At 43.6% G+C, this 20784-nt stretch overlaps 1 protein-coding gene across 1 annotated transcript in view; it reads left to right on the top strand.

The window, feature by feature from the left end:
- The window catches only part of LOC140197220 (thrombospondin-4-like), a 137798-nt gene that overhangs the window by 98895 nt on the left and 18119 nt on the right, over positions 1-20784 (top strand). Inside the window, exons 15-18 of the mRNA XM_072257144.1 lie at positions 385-437; positions 2195-2388; positions 8417-8595; positions 16330-16378. Of these exons, the coding sequence (XP_072113245.1) occupies positions 385-437; positions 2195-2388; positions 8417-8595; positions 16330-16378 (475 nt within the window). The remainder of the gene's footprint in view (positions 1-384; positions 438-2194; positions 2389-8416; positions 8596-16329; positions 16379-20784) is intronic.

The raw sequence follows: 20784 nt of genomic DNA, 5'->3' as shown, positions 1-20784 counted from the left end.
GAGCTGTAGGTTTTCTATGTTTCTCTGTTTCTAAATTGCCTCCTTTTGTGTAAAGTTAATGTCTCAGGAACTATCATTGCCAACAAATCACAATTAGCTTGCCCCAGAGTAAAACTGTGTTTTAGAAAAAATCTCGTCATATCACTCTATTCAAAGATTTCCTTCTGATGTCATGTTCCAGAAAAGACTCAATCAGTAGGTAGAAATAAAAGGCTTTTTTCTTATTGCTCCAGTTAATTAGCTTCTCAAGTGTTAATCTGCATCATTTTCTGTGGGATGATATACATCATACTGTGAAGACAGAACAGCTGTTTCCCTTTGTAAGTACTGAGGTTTATGGCCTATTTCCTTTCCATTAACACCCACTGTTTTTTCTGTTCACAGTCTGATATTGACAATGATCTTGTTGGAGATTCATGTGACACAAATCAAGACAGGTACTTTTGTTAGTTGTGTGATTGGATGTTTCAGTATGAAACTGAAAAGTACTGCCTTGTCATTATAGTCTAGTAGCTAACATGGCAAACACTTCATATTATACATATTTTTGAGTTATTTAATGGAAGACATTAAATTATTTGTCTTAATATCACTCACGTCCTGAGTTAACGGATAGTCTGTACTAGCAGATAGTAGTTAAATGTTTGCTTCATTACAGTAACCAATGTCTAACATGCAGACACAGTATTTTAACATAATTGAAAAACATTTATCAATTAAAAATATACTTTAATCCTAAATGTCATTATGAAAACATTAACAAATATTTAAAGAAAAATAAATGCTAAAGTAGTACCATCAGGTAATGATCATTAGAAAATGGAAATTTGTTTGTGTGCATATTGATCCCTTGCTGTAATTTCAGCAGCTGATTGCTGGAATCAATGACTGAAAAGATAATTAACACCCTTCCCCGGGAATTCCACTGATCGTCCGGAAAATTCCCAGGGAAACTTGGGGCCTACACAAGGGCTAAACTGCTCTTGATTTGATTGTTGTTTTACCAGCACCTTTATTCTCGATGTATCTGGAAATCATTGAAGGAGTGCAACATGGGTATGCTATTGATATGATGGTAAAGTTCGTGAGATCTGACGTTTCCATTAGGCTGCTGTTAGAACTGGGGCGCTTGAGTTGCTTTTGAACCATTTTTTTTCAATATTTGTCATTCGTTCTCGAGGAAATTTTTACACTATGTGTCCTGATGGGAGGTACTTCCTCTACATCTGTATATTAGATACTTGTCTGTATGAAAACTGTGCACAGTACAGTCTCAAACTTGTGATCTTGATGCGTAATTTCCATTTTGTGAGGTGGAAAATTACTCCGGTAAATACAGTCAAACATCAATGGGATTGATTCAAAATCCACCTATGCAAGTATTTTCATTGGCCACTCAATGGTCAAAGCACACATGAGCCACGAGCGCCTAACAACTTTAAAAACCACAGTGGCAGCAATAACATTTTCCATTCCTCGTGTAGCTTCCTTAAATAATGTGGAAATTATCCAATTTGTTGACAAACTTGGATAAACATTTTAACTGATAGAAACTTTATAACAGGGCGATCTTAAGTACCCACGTGTGTTCCGTGGGTATCCAGTAATGTTCTCTGCATTACCTAATAAACCAAGGTTTGCGTAGGCAACGGTTACAAATTCTTTGAATTTGTATAACTGCTTGTGTGTGTATGTGCATGAGGTTTGAGGCGGGACCTTTAATTTAATTTTAGTATTATAAATGTGATTGATGCTGTTTAGGTGTACAGGATTTGGATTCAGCTTTATTTATCAGTGGTATATCGAAACATACATTGAAATGCAATGTTTGCTGTAACAACCAGAACAACCTAAGGACATGCCGGGCAGTCCACAAATATTGTCACACATTGTGGCGCCAACAGAGCGTGCCCGCAGTGGTTGGCGGAACAACATAGAACACAGCAAAACAGATCATACCAAGCAACAACAGCAAAAGAAGGGCTATTCTTCCCCCCCTCCCTCCCACCCATGTACATACACAGTCCCCTAACCCCAGGGTAGGCAGTTTTCTTTGGCCTCCAGCGGACACACAGTCTGGATACAGTGTATAACAGCAATATGGTGCACAGCAGCAGTGGGGTAATAGTGTTGAAAATGAAGATTGCATAGCTGAAATGATGCTGTGTATCACCGTTTTGTTTTCCTTCGACAGCGATGGAGACGGGCACCAAGACAGCAATGACAACTGCCCCACCATCATTAACAGCTCCCAGCTCGACACGGATAAGGATGGGCTTGGAGATGAGTGTGACGACGATGATGATGATGATGGAATTCCAGATATTCTCCCGCCCGGCCCAGATAATTGTAGGCTGGTAGCCAATCCAGGCCAGGAGGATGATAACTGTGAGTATGAACACTCCACTCTGCTGAAGTATGAAACAGAGAAAGCTACTGCATTTTGAAATGTATGAGCTCTACTTAACCACAGCAAAGCATCCAGATAATGCTATTCATTTTCTCATGGCATCCTGAAGGCTTTGGGACAAAGTTCTAGCGAATAGGACTTTGATTTCAAATTTAATTATACAGTCATAACCAGTTATTTCTGTAGAGGATTGCACTAGAATCAAAGAGAGGTACAACATGAAAACAGGCCCTTCAGTCAGACTCATCCGTGGCAACCAGTGTGACTATCTGGGCTGGTCCCATTTGTCTCTGTTGGGCCCATACCCCTTGAGACAATACGGTAGCGTAGTGGTTAGTGTAATTCTATGACAGTGTCAGCAACTTGACTTCAATTCCAGCCACTGTCTGTGAGGGGTGTGTACATTCTCCCTCTCCCCATGTGTGTTTCCTCCAGATGCTCTGGTTTCCTCCCATATTCCTAAAACGTATGCACTAGTAGGTGAATTAGTCACGAGGATGTCATTGGTCAGCACACGCTCATTGGGCCAAAACGGCCTGCTACCGACTGTATCTCTTAAATAAAACATTTTTCCCATCCAAATACCATTTAAAGGTTGCGATTCTACCCACCTTTACCACTTCATCGGGCAGATCTTTCCATGAATGCACTGTCCTCTGTGTGATAAAAGTCGGCCCTTTAAATCTTTCCCCTCGTATCTCAAACTTGTGCTCTGTGGTTTTAGACTCCCCTACTTTTGGGAAGTGGGCACGTGGCCAAGCGGTTAGGGCATTGGACTAGCTACCTGAAGGTCATGAGTTCGAGCCCCAGCCAAGGGAACGTATTGTGTCCTTGAGCAAGGCACTTAATCACACATTGCTCTGCGATGACACTGGTGCCAAGCTGTATGGGTCCTAATGCCCTTCTCTTGGATAACATTGGTGTTGTGGAGAGGGGAGACTTGCAGCATGGGCAACTGGTGGTCTTCCATACAACCTTGCCCAGGCCTGCGCCCTGGAGAGTGAAGACTTTCCAAGTGCAGATCCATAGTCTCACAAGACTAATGGATGCCTTTCAGTGTTTTTCTATACTTATCATGAAATAGCTCACTTTTGATCCCCCTGTGGGGAGTGGTTTGTGTTCCCTCCTCTTAAAGCAAACTTAAAGCACACCGTATTGGGGGTAAGGTATTGATGTGGATAGAGAATTGGTTGGCAGACAGGAAGCAAAGAGTGGGAATAAACAGGACCTTTTCAGAATGGCAGGCAGTGACTAGTGGGGTACCGCAAGGCTCAGTGCTGGGACCCCAGTTGTTTACAATATATATTAATGACTTGGATGAGGGAATTAAATGCAGCATCTCCAAGTTTGCGGATGACACGAAGCTGGGCGGCAGTGTTAGCTGTGAGGAGGATGCTAAGAGGATGCAGGGTGACTTGGATAGGTTAGGTGAGTGGGCAGATTCATGGCAGATGCAGTTTAATGTGGATAAATGTGAAGTTATCCACTTTGGTGGCAAAAACAGGAAAACAGATTATTATCTGAATGGTGGCCGATTAGGAAAAGGGGAGGTGCAACAAGACCTGGGTGTCATTATACACCAGTCATTGAAAGTGGGCATGCAGGTACAGCAGGCGGTGAAAAAGGCAAATGGTATGCTGGCATTCATAGCAAGAGGATTCGAGTACAGGAGCAGGGAGGTACTACTGCAGTTGTACAAGCCCTTGGTGAGACCACACCTGGAGTACTGCGTGCAGTTTTGGTCCCCTAATCTGAGGAAAGACATCCTTGCCATAGAGGGAGTACAAAGAAGGTTCACCAGATTGATTCCTGGGATGGCAGGACTTTCATATGATGAAAGACTGGATGAACTAGGCTTATACTCGTTGGAATTTAGAAGATTGAGGGGGGATCTGATTGAAATGTATAAAATCCTAAAGGGATTGGACAGGCTAGATGCAGGAAGATTGTTCCCAATGTTGGGGAAGTCCAGAATGAGGGGTCACAGTTTGAGGATAAGGGGAAGCCTTTTAGGACTGAGATTAGGAAAAACTTCTTCACACAGAGAGTGGTGTATCTGTGGAATTCTCTGTCACAGGAAACAGTTGAGGCCAGTTCATTGGCTATATTTAAAAGGGAGTTAGATATGGCCCTTGTAGCTAAAGGGATCAGGGGGTATGGAGGGAAGGCTGGTGCAGGGTTCTGAGTTGGATGATCAGCCATGATCATACTGAATAGTGGTGCAGGCTCAAAGGGCCGAATAGCCTACTCCTGCACCTATTTTCTATGTTTCTATGTTTCTATGTTACCCTTTCTGAAGTCCACAATCAGCTCTTTGGTCTTACTGACGTTGAGTGCAAGGTTGTTCCTATGATACCACTCAACTAGCTGGTATATCACACTCCTGTACACCCTCTCAGCTCCAGCTAAGTATCATCAGCAAATTTATAGATAGCATTTGAGCAATGCAAAGCCACACAGTCATGGGTGTAGAGAGAGTAGAGCAGTGGGCCAAGCATACATCCCTGAGATACACAGAGGCAGAAGCTAAAGAGCAAAGTTCCAGAGATTAGGACAACAAAGAATGGTTGCTGGAGACAGAGGAGTGAGTAAAGATTTGCTTCAAGTCAATGGACAGAGCCATATTCCAGGACTCACCTATGGATCTGAATGAATACACCATGGTTGCCATGGACTTATTAAGACAATTGTAGACGAGGGTGTCCACAAGATCATTCATCGTTTTCCCCAATCAGATTGCCTGGATGAATCATGTGATCCACAATCTGTTGAGGGCCAGATCAGAGACATACAAATCTGGTGGCTGAGAAAGTTACAAGAGGACAAGATACGATCCCCGGAAAGCCAACTCACAGGCAAAGTGGCAATTCAGGACTAAACTTGAACCAATGAAGGATGCTCGACAGTTGTAGCAGGGATTGAATACTAACACCTCTTATAACGTTAAATCAAATGACACAGACAAAAACAGGGCTTTGCTTCCAGATGAGCTCATTGCCTCTCGCTTTGACCATCAAAAGACTTTCCAGGCGCAGATCCATAGTCTTGCAAGACTAACGGACGCCTTATAAAAAAAAAACTTTTGGGAAAAACTGTGGCTATCTACCTTGTCTATTCCCCTCGTGGTGAAATAAACTTCTACAAAGCCATCTCTCAGTCTCCTTTGCTCCAGCAAAAACTGTCCCCACCTGTCCAGTCTCTTCTTATAAGTGAGAAACACACACAGAGTGCTGGAGGAACCCAGCAGGCCAGGAGCATCTGTGGAAAAGAGTAAGCAGTCCACGTTTCGGGCCGAGACCCTTCAACAGAACTGGAAAGGAAGAGGAGAAGTCAGAGTAAGAAGGTGGGGGAGGGGAGTAAGAAGTACAGGGTGGCAGGTGACCGGTGAGACCGGGAGAGGCAGAGTGGGTGACGTAAAGAGCCGGGAGGTTGACTGGTGCGAGAGATAAAGGGCTGGAGGAGGGGGAATTGGATGGGAGAGGGTAGAAGACCATGGAAGAAAGGGAAGGAGGAGGAATACCGGGGTGATGGGCAGGTGAAGAGGTAAGGAGATAAGGCAAGAGAGAGAGAAATGGGAATGATGAAGGGGGTGGGAGGGAGGATTACCGGAAGTTCAAGGAATCGACGTTCATACCATCAGATGGAATATAAGGTGTTGCTCCTCCATCCTGAATGTGGCCTCATCACTGCAATGGAGGAGCCCATGGACTCACATATCAGAATGTAATGGGGTGGCCACTGGGAGATCCTGTCTTTTCCGGCGGATGGAGCATAAGTGCCCAGCGAAGTGATCTCCCAATCTACATCAGCCTCCCCAATATACAGGAGGCCACACTGGGAGCGCCAGATATAGAAGCTGATCCCCATAGACTCACAGATGAAGTGTTGCCTTACCTGGAAGGACTGTTTGGGGCCTTGAGTGGTAGTGAGGGAGGAGGTGTAGGGGCAGGTATGGGACTTGTTCTGCTTGTAAGTATAAGCACCAGGAGGGAGATCCGGGGGAGGGCAAGTGGGCAAGGGAGTCACATAGGGATTAATCCCTGCAAAAAGTGGGAAGTGTAGGGGAGGGAACGGTGTGCTTGGTGGCAGAAATGGACTAAGTAAATTTGGGGCAGGGCGGAAGTTAGAGGCAAAGTTGATTAAGTTGACAAGCTCAGTATGGGTGCAGGAAGCAGTCATCAATGTAGTGTAGGAAAAGTTGGGGAGTGATACTGGTGTAGGCGTGGAACATTGACTGTTCCACGTAGCTGACAAAGAAGCAGGCATAGCTGGGAGCCATACGAGTGCCCATGGCAACACCTTTTGTTTAAGGAAGTGGGGGGGGCCAAAGGAGAAATTATTGAGTGTGAGGAACGGTTTTGCCAGGTGGAGGAGCGTGGTGGTGGGGAACAGGATGCGTCTGTTGTCTAGAAAGAAGCAGAGAGCTCTAAGGCCCTCCTGATGGGGGATGGTGGTGTATAGGGACTGGACATCCATAGTGAAAATGAGACAATCAGGGCCAGGGAACTTAAACTCATTGAAAAGATGCAGGGCATGTGAAGTGTCATGGCTGTAGGAAGGAAGGAACAGAACGGGGACGGGAGGGATATAAAACGCAGTCAAGGTATGCAGAGATAAGTTCGCTGGGGCCAGAACAGGCAGATTTGTGGATAACTCAAGGCCTCCAGTCCTGGCAACATCTTTCCGAATGTTTTCTGCACCTGCTGTAGCTTAATCACATTCTTCTCTACAGTACTGCATTCAGAACTGCATGCTATACTCCAAGTGCAGTCTCACCAACATCTTGTTCAGCTCTAACCTGCCGTCCTGATCTTGTAGTCAGTGCCCCTGTGTTGCATCCTTCACTGGCTACCATACCACCACAAATTTATTAATCATGCCATCTGCATTCTCATCCAAATCCTGAATACGAATGACGAAAGACTAGGGACACAGCACTGAATCCTGGCACAGGTCTCCAATCTGAAAATGCCCCTCCACCACCACTCTCTGCCTCCTATCTCCAAGTCCATTTTGCAACCACTCGGCCAGCTCACCCTGGGTTCCATGCAATCTAACCCTCCAGACCAGCCTACCATGGAAGGTGTGAGACCAAATTGCACCACAGTTCAGTAAATCTGTATTTTTTAAATAGAAAAACTTAGAGTCAGGTGGAAATATCTCCAAACCCTAACTTGGTTACAGCAACAGCCAAAGCCGTTACATTTTCAGTAAAGCTGCTCTATAGAGCAGGGTCCATATGTTGATGTGGTTTGGTTTGCTAAAGCATTTGAAGGTTGTAGAAGTCTTCACCCTTGACCTTAATTGTCGTCTACCTTTATGCAATAATGATTCTGTTCCTTGGGGCGGCTAATTTAAGTTACCAGCAGCATTTGCCACTATTAAAATAGAAAGCATTTAACTTCAACTGCTGTGTGCAATAAGAAATTGCTTGTGAATGCTGACTTGAGTCAGCTTTACCGTAGTTACTTAATTCAGAAGATGCCCAAATCTCACCTCTTTTCTGTGGCTTGTTCTTTTCTCTATAACATGTTCTAATAGTTTCAAGATTCAAGATTGTTTAATGTCATTTCCAGTACACAAATGTAAAGGAGAATAAAATAACTGTTACTCTGGATCTGATGTAGCACAAAAAACCACAATGATAAAGAAACACAATAAATATAAATACATAAGATAGCTTATATACATAGATCGGTTGTATATACATAAGGTGATGCTAGGCACAGGAGTGTCTGTATATGTGGTGACTCTGACAGGAAATGATAAAGTAGGTGGGGTAAGTGGTGTGGTGGGTCGGTGGGTTGGTGGGTGGAGTAGTTGATCAGCATTACTGCTTCTGAGTCTGGTTGCCCTGGTGTGGATGCCACATAGCCTCTGCCCTGATGGGAGTGGGAGATAGTTACTATTTGAACAATTACAAACTGTGAATGTGAATTATCATGCCTTGTGAAAAACCATAAATGTGCAGTTTTCAATGACAAAACTTTTACTTATTTTGTTCAGTTGATGGAGTTGGAGACATTTGTGAAGGTGATTTTGATCACGACACCATCATTGATAGAATAGATGTTTGCCCTGAGAATGCAGAAGTTACCTTAACGGATTTCAGAGCATACCAGACTGTTGTCCTTGATCCGGAAGGGGATGCACAAATTGATCCAAACTGGGTGGTGCTCAACCAGGTGAGAATTAATGTTAATAATGTTATTTAAGTTAAGATTAATTTGATCATAAATGCTGGATAGCTGATGGCATGGCAGCTAATATAAGAGTGTACAAGTCTTAAAATAGGAACAATGCCTTCAGCTATCCAGTGCTTATGATCTAGAGTTCTGCCCTTAAACTCTCTGCTCTCTTGCGCTGTGGAATTCTCTCCATTAACCTTCCACGTCGGTATCTCTTTTCATTCCTTTTAATAGCTACTTTTTATCTTCATTTCTCCTCATGTGGCTTGCTGTCAAATTTTGTTTGGCAACACCGCTGTGTGGTAGTGTTAATACTGTGATCACTCGGGTTGAGAACGATATTCTCCTAAGGGGCTGTCTTTAGAGTGGATTCCCTTGATGGAGAATGCATGTGCATGACCTGGTTTAACACAAGGAGAATGATGCATGGGATGCCTTGACGAATCGGGGTCAGAGTTCAGTGCATGGAATGCAAGATGACTGGGGACACTTCTGCTGCAGCGTCCCTCCACTTTCCCTGTCATTGTGCTGTGGCCTCGTCTCTCTCCAGCTCCTATCCTTTTATAATCCTTATAGAGTGTTGATGAAATGTTAACCTGGCAGAATTCCTACCTTACACCATCCATATACAACCCCGTGGCCACGTTATTAGGCACAGGAGCAGAACCCAGTGTCCTCTTCTCCTGTTGTAGCCCATTCACTTCAAGGTTCAATGTGTTGTGCGTTCAGAGATGCTCTTCTGCACACCACTGTTGTAACTCGTGGCTATTTGAGTTACTGTTGCCTTCCTGTCAGCTTGAATCAGTCTGACCATTCTCCTCTGACCTCTCTCGTTAATAAGTTGTTTTCACCCACAGAAATACTGCTCACTGGCTTTAAAAAAAAATTCCCTCTATTCTTTGAAAACTCTTGCGATCGTTCATTCCAGGAGATCAGCAGTTTCTTAAACCACTCTGGTCTGGCACCAACAATCATGCCATGGTCAAAGGCATTTGGATCACATTGCTTCCCCATTCTGATGTTTGGTCTGAACAACAACTGAACCTCTTGACCATGTCTGACTGCTTTTGTGCATTGAATTGTTGCCACTTGATTGGCCGGATAGGTATTTTCATTAAGGAGCAAGTGTACCTAATAGTGTCCACTGAGTATATTTGAACATGTTTAAAACTCTGCTGCCCACATACTGACTTGCATTAAATCTCAATTATCCATCCTCCCTGTGCATGGACCAGCAGTGACTTGGCAACAGTGTGATTTAAAAATTTTTGACTTCAAATACTTTTCACCTCTTTGATTCTGTAAGCTTTCTTCAGTTTTAAAACTTTCTCATATCTTTGTGCTCCTCCTATTCCAGGCTCTGACACATTCCTAATTTTATTGATCCCCCTGTACCTTTGGTCATACTCTGTGTCAAAGCTCTGTATCAAAAGAGAAACTACCAAACCTCAACAAAGTTGTGGTCCATGGTCCTGTTGTAGCGTGGATGAAATCACCAGACAGAGTCACTGGTAGGTACAAAGCAGCTTGTTTATTTGACACAAGGTACAGCAGGCATCATACGGACGGAGACGCTTTCCGTATGAAGGTCTGCTAGCCCAATGTGGAATCGATATTTATATGCTAAACACAAAGGCAATCGCTACTTAAAAAGTTATGGACAATGCTTCCTTTTGAAGCTACATACAAACACCTTTGGATTTCATCTTTTCCTTCCGACGCCAACATGTCTGTGTTGGTATCCACAGCCTTTAGTTAAATCCACAATACATTTATTTGGCATTTTATGTGCTAACATAGAAGACAATTAATATTTACAATGTATAGATAATACTGTCTTCAAAACTACAGCATCAGATCAAACGACGGCGCCAGAAGCATCTGGTATTCACACCTTTTTAGGAAGCGCATTGTTGTGGACTCAATCCACAGTACTTTGTCAAATAGAAGTCTGGTGGCCAAAGTCATTTAAGTTAAACAAATCATCTACCCAACAAAACTCACTCTTAACAGTCCTCTTGGAGGATATGGCCACTATGCTTTGCATCAAAAAGAGAAACTGTCTGTAATATCCCACAGGTCAAGCAAATCAAGAAAAACAGTTCATGTTTTGGATCAAAGACCCTTCACCAGAATGGCAAAGAGAGAAAAACATTGTTTTTTGTTTCTGAGAAGATGGAAGTGGAGGAGGGGGTGGACAGAACAAATAATGTAGTCAGTGCCAAGTTATAGAGGTTATCAGGTTGATTTGGGCAGTGAGGGAAATACTGAACCTGGAACGATGAGGTGATTACGATTAGAGTTTGAGAAAGCAGGCGAAGGAATGACATTCAGGGGTCTGTAGAAGATCAAAGTTACTGGTGAACGCTTCTCCCGATGACCCCTTCTCCCGTCTTCAACCCTCCTCTTCTTCATGAACACCCTGCTCTGGTCTTCTGCCCGCTCTGGATCTCATTATCGCTAACTGCCGACGGGACATCAACCGTCTCGACTTCACCGCATCTTGTTCCCATTCCAACCTCACCCCTTCCGAACGCTCTGCTGTCCACTCCCTCTGCACTAATCCTAACCTTACTATTAAACCCGCCGATAGGGGGGGTGCTGTTGTAGTCTGGCGTACTGACCTCTACCTTGCCGAGGCACAGCGACAACTCGCGGATACCTCCTCTTATTTACCCCTCGATCGTGACCCCACTAAGGAGGACCAGGCCAATGTCTCCCACACCATCACCGACTTTATCCGCTCAGGGGATCTCCCATCCACTGCTACCAACCTTATAGTTCCCACACCTTGCACTTCCCGTTTCTACCTCCTACCAAGAACCACAAACCTGCCTGTCCTGGCAGACCTATTGTCTCAGCTTTCTCCTGCCCCACCGAACTCATTTCTGCATGCGTTCACCAGCAACTTTGATGTGTGTTGCTTGAATTTCCAGCATCTGCAGAATTCCTGTTGTCTGTAGAAGATGCTCAGCAGGTCAAGTTGTGCTGATAGACAGAGGGGGAATGAGCCAATGTGACTACAGAAGAAATACCTGTCATCCCACACAGGCAGCAGAAACAAGTGACCTATTGCAACGCTGGGTGTGGAAAGCTACAATGGTCCCAGAGAGAAGAAAGGACAGTGGTCCTCAAGCAGACTTTGGGCATCCTTATAGCAGTGCAGGAGCCATGAGCTAGAATATTAAAATGGCAGGTGATGGGGAGTTCTGAGAGACCCTGCAAATAAAAATGAGTGCTCTGTCAAGTGGTCAACCAATTTGCCTTTTGTCTCTCCAACGCAGAGGAGACCACACTGTGATCACAGAATGCAATGGATATGAGGTCGTGCAAACTTCTCTTGGAAGGACTCTTTGGTCCTCATATGGAAAGAAATAAATGTTCAGATCTTACAGCTCCTGATGTTGCATGGAAAAGTGCTATTGGAAGGAACATGGGTGGTAGGGATGAAGAAATGACCATGGAGCCACTTATGGGGAAAAAAATGGGGCTGGTTGTGGAACCTCGGCGAATCTGGTGGATGCTGTGTTGAATGCACAGGTTGGTGGGGTGGAAGCTGCGGACCAGGGAAACTTTACCTTTGCTCTTCCAAAAATGAGGAGAAGAGGAGGACAGGAGCTAAGATATGAGAAATAGATTTAGTTGAGGGATTTGTCAGTTCTGGTAGAGGGAAGTCCAACATTGAAGAAGGAAGCCCTTTCAGAGGCACCCCGTGTAAAGTTGTGTCATTAAGACAACTACAATGGAGACCGTAGAATGGAATAGATTGCTTACAGGAAGCAGGGTGGGAGGAAGTATTGTTGAGATAGCTGTAGGAGTCTATATGCCTGTAATGAAGGTTTGTTACCTATCCAACCCCTGAAATGAGATAGATGAGATCCAGAAGGGGAAGGTAATGCATGCTTTGTCATTTCCTTTTGTAAGATAACATCTTTCCAGACAAGGGAACTCTGCTTTTCAGGTGAGACAATCTCAGGTCCTAGGACCTCCTCCACAGTGGCTGTAGGAGTTGATCTTGTAATGCAGGAAGTGGCTCAGACAGCTCTGGACACCTCTCTTCTCTAACAGTTGACTCCGCTCTCCTCAGCTGATCGAAGTGTCGTCTCTAGATGACATCAGACACAATTTCCATTGCGTAGGAGAGTGGTCCAGTTCTGTCTTTAATCTTTCCACATCCTCACTTTTGATCGCCCCTGTAGTACCTCGCCAGGACTGCTTCTCCAGGAGTGAAACATTGAACCTCCTTGTTCGAGGAGCCCTCAGTTTGCCTCAGCTGTTTGTCCTGCATACTCCTTCTGAGTTTGCATTTGAGGAGATCCAAGCGTGAGCACAAGGGACAACCCAGGAACAGCGCAGCTGGTGAGTTGTCGGTTGTGGAGTGTGCTGCATCGCGATATGCAATGAGGAAATTGGCGAGCTTCTGATTCAGTGTCAGTGTACTGTGTTCTGCTGACATTGCTCGCAGTCTGCACTTTAGTTTCAGGACAAAATTTTCCACCAGGCTACTTGTAACTGAGTGGTACAGTGCAGATGTAATATGTCTTATTCCATTCATTTTCAGGAATGACTGAATCTGTTCTGCAAGAAACTGTGGTCCATTGTCATTAACTAAGTGTTCTGGAGTAGCTGTCCTTGAGAATAGGCTTCTCAACACATCAGCACTGTGTGAGGCTGTAATGGAGGCTGTTGAGAACATTTCTGGCCACCATGTAGCTGCATCCACTACTACACAGAAATTTGTACCCATGAGTGGTCCAGCAAGATGCACATGAATCTTCTGCCAGAGCAATATGAGCTATTCCCAGCGATGGAGAGGTGTTGCTCTTGGCATCTTCTGCATGTGTTGACATCCCAAACAGTGCATGGTGAGCAGGTCGATCTGCTGATCTATCCCAGGTCACCAGACAAAGCTTCAAGCCAATTCTATCATTTTGACCATGTCTACATGACCAGCATGTAGCTTCACCAACACTTCAGCTCTCAGCCTGGATGGAACAACAACTCTCAATCCCCACATAAGGCAACCCTGAATTTCTGGTGCGCAATCCAGCCATTTTGAGTTGCGATGTAGACCTGACACAGTGTGGTGCATTTTCTGGTTTCTCTTTGGATCATCTCAACTGTAATAGGGAGACTTCCAATTTGCATTTGGGAGAAAACATCAAGAGAAGTGTCTATTTTTGTAAACATTTCAGGTATTTCCTTTTCCAAGGGTAAACAGAACAGTCCATCAGCATTTTCATGATTAATTGTCCTCTTGAGTCCAATCTTGTTATTGTGTCCTCCAAGAAACAGAGCCCATCTCCGCATTCGAGCTGCTGCTGTTAGTGGAACACCCTTCTGTGGATTGAGAATGGAAACCAATGGTTGATGATCTGTAATGAGGGTAAAATCTCTCCTATACAGTACTGGTTGAAATGTTTTACATCCCAAACCAAACTCAAGACCTCTCTGTCAGTTTGTACATAATTATTCTCTGCAGCAGTAAGGGAACGTGATGCAAAGACTATGAGGTGTTTACTTCCATCACTCATAATATGTGACATGACTGCACCTATACCATAAGGTGAGATATCACTAGCAAACTTCACTGGACAATGTGGATCATAATGTGTGAGTACAGTGTCTGATGTCACCATTTCCTTTACCTTTTGGAAAGCCACTTCACATTGCTTTGTCCACTGACATTTCTTCCCAATCTGTAGTAATGAGTTCAAGGGTGGAGCACGTTAGCTAGGTTTGGCAGGAACCTGTTAGAGTAATTGACAAATCCTAAAAAGGACTACAACTGTAATATGTCCTTTGGCCTTGGGCATCCACCACTACTTGAATTTTCTCTGCACACTTGTGTAAACCTTGTGCGTGAATGGTGTGACCACAGTAAGTAATGTCTTGAAATTTTGGAGATGTTCCTTGTCGTTCTCAGCAGTAACAATGATGTCATCCAGGTAACATTGAGTGCCTGGGCAGCCTCGCAGCACCTGGTCCATAACTTCCTGCCAGAGTGCAGGTGCAGATGCTACTCCAAAAAGAAAAAGTGTATTATAGCGATTAAGCCGTTTGTGAGCATCACTGGCGAGAAACATCTTGTGCTCTTCTTCCATCTCCATCTGTGGGTAGGCATCAGCTACGTCCACTTTGCTGAAATGTTTCTCTCCAGAAAGGTTTGCAAAAATATCCTTGGAAAGAATAGTATAAGAAACTGGACAGGCTTTGTAAAACCTGGGTGTGGCATTTTCATTTAACACTATTTTACCTTTGAAATGTTTGAGTTTTCCAAAGCCATCCATGAACATCCTGCCTGACATGCTCTTTGAATGTGTCCTACTTTGTTGCATTTTCTGCAAGTTTTCTCTTTAAACCTGCATTGGCCTGGTGTGTGTGTGAACCCTGCCACAACAGTACCACAATTTGTTCAGCCGGGCAGGTCTCTGTTTAGACTTTGCAATCTTGTTCATGATCACTTTCATTCCTGACTGCAACTCAGTTGTGTCTCTTGCTACTGTTTCCATTGGTACAGCAATATCAACTACTATTTTAAACATAGTTATGTTTCAATATGAGAGCTGCTTTTGAGTGCTTTCTTGTAAGATTCCACAGGCTAAATGATCTCTCAGGGTATCATTAAGCCCATCACTAAACTGACGCTGCTGAACAAGCTCTTCAATTCAGCCACGTAAGCTGAAATGGACACCCCTTCCTTTTGATTCCGCTTATGAAACCTAAAGTGTTCTGCAGTCATCAGTGGTTTCAGTTCTAAATGTTCTTGCATTATGTTCATGATATCAGCAAAGCTCATTTAGGCTGGTTTGGTTGGAGCAGTTAAACTTCTAAACAAACTGTATTTTTTTCCACCTATTGCACTCAGTTACACTGGAACTCATTTTTCATTGGCTATTTTATTTGCTTCAAAATACTTCTCAATTCGCTCAGTATACATCATCCAGTTATCTGTTATTCAATCAAATGCATCTATCTTTCCGAAGTAGCCAGCCATTTCTGCTTTTGTAAATTTATTATTATTGTCACGCGGTACTCCCTTTTTATGAACATGTGAATTTTGTCCATTTTCTGCCTTTTTTTTAAACACGAACCTCTCTCTCCCCTTCTGAAGAAACACGTGGTATGCTTTTTCTTTTAAACTTGAACATCTTGCTCCCCTTCCAAAGAAAAATTACTGCTTTAAAAAAAAATGGAATATCTCACTGTGCTTCAACAGGTAGGTGGTCATCTTGGGTTCATTTTAAAACGTCCTTGTCTCCATTGTTATGTTTTGTAACTCCAGAAGCTACTTGAAAGAAATCTATGGGAGCTGCACAACTGGTCTACTTACTTTTTCTTTTAGTGAGATGCTCAGACATGGCGTTGTGGCATAATAACATATACCATTGACGTACTTCTTACATGTAACCTATACGTAAACAACAAAGAATCAAACAATATATTTGCAATATTACTCATATTACTGAAATTTTAAATACACTACAATTTCTTCCCTAAACCTCTTTAATTCTTGACTCTCCTTTCATTGGTAGATTAAACTTGACCCTCTGATTAAGCCTTTGAGGATTTCAAAGGTTCCATTTAATATCAGAGAATGTATACAACCTGAGATTTTTCTCATATATGGATCAACATAGCTTGTTATATTGTCATTCTTGTAATATTGTTTTATATTAAAGGTACTCTATAGGATGTTGTTATCTTCCATAACCAACTGATTCATTTCAGGGAATGGAAATTGTGCAGACAATGAACAGCGATCCTGGCCTGGCAGTTGGTACGTAAAATCACACAATGCATTCAATGTCCTTATGTAATACATAATAACTATCAGCAGGTCAAAAGAAAAAAGGCACAGTGAAGCCAAAGAGATAATTAGAACATTACAGTTGCTTGCAACTTAACATATAGATTTATCATGTAGATTGATTCCAACGTTGATGCTGTAAAACTTCTCAGCAGATTTACCCTTATCACACTTTGACTATCTGTTCTTCATGATCCTTTGTCCTTAAACCTTCTCTCTAGTGTGCATCAGAGACTGCTTTCAGTCTGACTGGTTCCAAGATTTATAGCTGTTAGTTCAAACTCCTCCATGGCCATTGGTTCCAGTCCGTCCTTTGAATCACTCATGAACCCCTTCCACTCCACAATCAACTCATATCTGGACACAAGTGTAGGTGTACTCCAGTTTGATTCTACAGTGTCCACCATAGGATCTCAGCTTTCACAGAGACACATGGGACTGCAGATGCTGGAATCTGGAGCAATGAATATTCTGCTGGAGGAACTCAGTGGGGCGGGAGCATTTGTGAGGGTGAAGAAATTGTCAATGCTTCGGGTCAAAACCCCTGCATTAGGATTTGCATCCTGATGCAGGGTTTCAACCCAAAATGTCATCAATCTCCCCCACCCCCCCACCTCCACCGCACTGACGCTGCTCACCCTGCTGAGTTCTTTCTTGACTTTCAGAATGGGCTCCTTCTTCCTTTCCTTGTCATTGTGATGGGAGTTTTCATTCCCTACTCTGCCACTACATCCAAATTCGCTTTGTCTTCATGCCTGTGCATATGTTGACAGTTACTTCTTACCTGACTGTGTCACTTCTCTGTTCTATATTCCTCTTGGGACCTTTTAACTACCTCACAATCTGCCAACTCTCTCCCAGTATCAGCTCCTGGCACATTCATTACTTCCTTCCGGAGCAGGGGTTCCCTATCTGGGAACTCCTCAGTTAATGGTAGGTGTCCATGGTATAAAAAAAATGATGAGAGCCTTGGCTCCAGAAGGAGACTAGTCTGACAGGATACTTCAGCAACACACATCAAAGTTGCTGGTGAACGCAGCAGGCCAGGCAGCATCTCTAGGAAGAGGTACAGTCGACGTTTCAGGCCGAGACCCTTCATCAGGACCCGTTCATTTCAGGATATTTCAGTATCCCCGCAGAACAAAGATTGACCTATTCAAATTTTCTTCGCCATTATTCAAGGTGCCTTCAGTGTTTATTGGGCCTGTTTCGGTAATTCATCCCCTACACCTTTCTGCAACGTACTTCAATTCCTTCCTTTAAAACAACCTCTGTCGCCAATTTTTTTAATCACTCTTCCTAATAACTTGTAAATGACAAAAAAATAGAAATGCTTCAACATGCTTTGTCAAACTATTTTTATCAAGTGCCGAGGCATCAGTTAAACAACACTCATAAGAGCACATCCTATAATTACTTCATAAATTTCTGGTTCCCTTCAGTTGAAGAGGAAATTACAAAGGAATCAATCGTACATGTAAGATGGTCACCAATAAATTCAGTAAGAAATTGAGATAAAACCTCTTGCCTCAGAGAACAGATGAAATAAGAAACCAATTGTGCGGAAATGCTGACTGCAGATTATCTTGTAAATGACAACAAACCAGAATTATTTACTTTAGTGCAATGCCTTTACTTGTGATTGAGAGTCATAGAAAGATACAGCAGGGAAGCTGGTTCTTAGGTCTACATAGTCCATGCTGACCGTTAGCAGCCCATTTATATTAATCCTACAATAATCCCATTTTTATTCTCCCCACAATCTCATCAACTCTCCCTCATTAGCGGCATTTTACCTAGCCACCCACACATCTTTGGGATAAGGGAGGAAGCTCACTCGGTCACAGGGGATACATACAGAGCTCCACATAGACAGGGTTGAACCTGGGTCTCTGGTACTGTGGGGCAGTGGCTATACTAGATGTGCCACTACGCCAGTAATCACAATCAGTGATGCCAAGATACACTTCCTTTCCTCTGTAGCCCACCTTGCCATGTGCTAAAGCTTGCATACTGTATATTCACGACCTTTCCTGGGGACAATTCCAATGGGATTGGACTCCCAGTGAATGAACAGTTCACTCCCCTGACTGCAGTTTTGTCTGGAGGTCCACCTGCCAACATTTGCTGGTCACCCTCCCTAGCTGCAAAATCTCTGCAGCTGACTGTAATCTCTCTCCTGACAGAAACAGCTTTGTTGCTGAGTGTAATAAAATCGTGGAGCATTACAATGCAGAAACAGAACCTTCAGCCCATCTAGTCTGTGCTGACCTCATCTTCAGCCTAGCCCCATCTACCTGCACCCAGACCATGTTCCCTTCCAAACTTAAATATTAGAATTGGATCCACTTCCAATGGAAGCTCCACACTCACACCACCCTGAGTAAAATGTTCCCCCGCAGATTCCCTTTAAATATTTCACCTTTACCCTTAAGCTATGACCTCTATTTGTAGTTTCACCCGACCCAAGGTGAAAAAAGTATGCATGTACCTTTTCTATACCCCTGATAATTTTGTATGCCTTGGTAAGATCTCCCCTCATTCTGCACCGTGGGGAATTAAGTACTAACCTATTTAACTTTTCCCTGTAACTTAATCCTCAAGTCCCAGCAACATGGTTGTAAATTTTTTCTGCAGTCTGTCAAGCTTATTGCTATCTTGCCTGTAAAGGTAGCTGCAGGATAATTGTCCTGTCCGACTGTAGTAACTGCTCTGACTGTATCACCAACCTGACTGCAGCAACTCTTACAGAAGTAGCCCCTGGCCCCCATTTAGATAACAGTCTGCACTATTGTCCCTTTTACAAAATGTGTTATCATACATCTCCCAACACTGTATTGCATCTGCCACTTTTTTGCCCATTCTTCTCATTTTAAGTCCTGCTGCACTCGCATCACTTCCTCAGCATTACCTGCCCCTCCACCTACCTTTACCACAAAGCCATCATTTCCATTATCTAAATCATTGGGAAGCAATGTAAAAAGTAGCGGTCCAATACCAGTTGAGGGTGAAAGGTGAAATGTTTAAGAGGAACATGAGGGGGGTCTTCTTCTCTCCGAGGATGGTGAGAGTGTGGAGGGGCGAGCTGCCAGCAGAAGTGGTGAATGCAGGTTTGATTGCAACATTTAAGAGAAGTTTGGATAAGTACATGGATAGGACAGGTATGGAGAGCTATAGTACAGGTGCAGGTCGATGGGGCAAGGCAGAATAATAGTTCAGCATAGACTAGATGGGCAGAAGGACCTCTGTGCTGTAGTGGTCTATGACTCTATGGTGGCTTCACTTTGTAGCTCACATTCCTGGAATGAATAAAAGAAGGTGTGTGTGAGAGAAGGACATAGATGGATGTGTTGATTGGGTGAATGAGATTAAGTAGTGCTTTCCTGGTGTATATGATGAATAAACTCTTCTCGGGCTTCCTGCTGGGCACGGGTATCAATTATAACTTGATTGAAGATGGCAGATTTGTCATCAAAACATCAGTTATAATCAATAAACAACAGGAAACCTGCAGATGCTGGAAATTCAGGCAACACACATAAAAGTTGCTGGTGAACGCAGCAGGCCAGGCAGCATCTCCAGGAAGAGGCACAGTCGACGTTCAGGCTGAGACCCTTCGTCAGGACTAACTGAAGGAAGATTGAGTAAGAGATTTGAAAGTTGGAGGGGGAGAGGGAGATCCAAAATGATAGGAGAAGACAGGAGGGGGAGGGATGGAGCCAAGAGTTGGACAGGTGATTGGCAAAAGGGATACGAGAGAATCATGGGACAGGAGGTCCGGGAAGAAAGACAAGGGTGGGGGGAACCCAGAGGATGGGCAAAGGGTATAGTCAGAGGGACAGAGGGAGAAAAAGGAGAGTGAGAGAAAGAATGTGTGTATAAAAATAAATAACAGATGGGGTACAAGGGGGAGGTGGGGCATTAGCAGAAGTTAGAGAAGTCGATGTTCATGCCATCAGGTTGGAGGCTACCCAGACGGAATGTAAGGTGTTGTTCCTCCAACCTGAGTGCGGCTTCATCTTGACAGTAGAGGAGGCCGTGGATAGACATGTCAGAATGGGAATGGGATGTGGAATTAAAATGTGTGGCCACTGGGTGATGTGGAATTAAAATGTGTGGCCACTGGATTATAATCGATACTCAGTTAATTATAACTGAGTTATAATCGATACTTGTGTCCGGCTGGAAGCCCGAGAAGTGTTTATTCATCAAAGTAGAAGGAAGTTCAACCACACCAGGAGGCCTCGCTGTGCCACAAATACAGTGGAAACTGCCTAGTTTTATATCTGCTTCATTTCAGCGTTAAATTTAAGAGCATTTCTATTGACAGTTGTTTGGAAAGAAAAGATGGTCAGCGGACTGACAGCTGAATCTTA

The sequence above is a fragment of the Mobula birostris genome, chromosome 5, assembly GCF_030028105.1.
Source record: "Mobula birostris isolate sMobBir1 chromosome 5, sMobBir1.hap1, whole genome shotgun sequence".
In the NCBI taxonomy this organism is placed as follows: domain Eukaryota; kingdom Metazoa; phylum Chordata; class Chondrichthyes; order Myliobatiformes; family Myliobatidae; genus Mobula; species Mobula birostris.
Note: the sequence above shows the minus strand (reverse complement) of the source record. Positions and strands in the feature narration are given on the sequence as shown.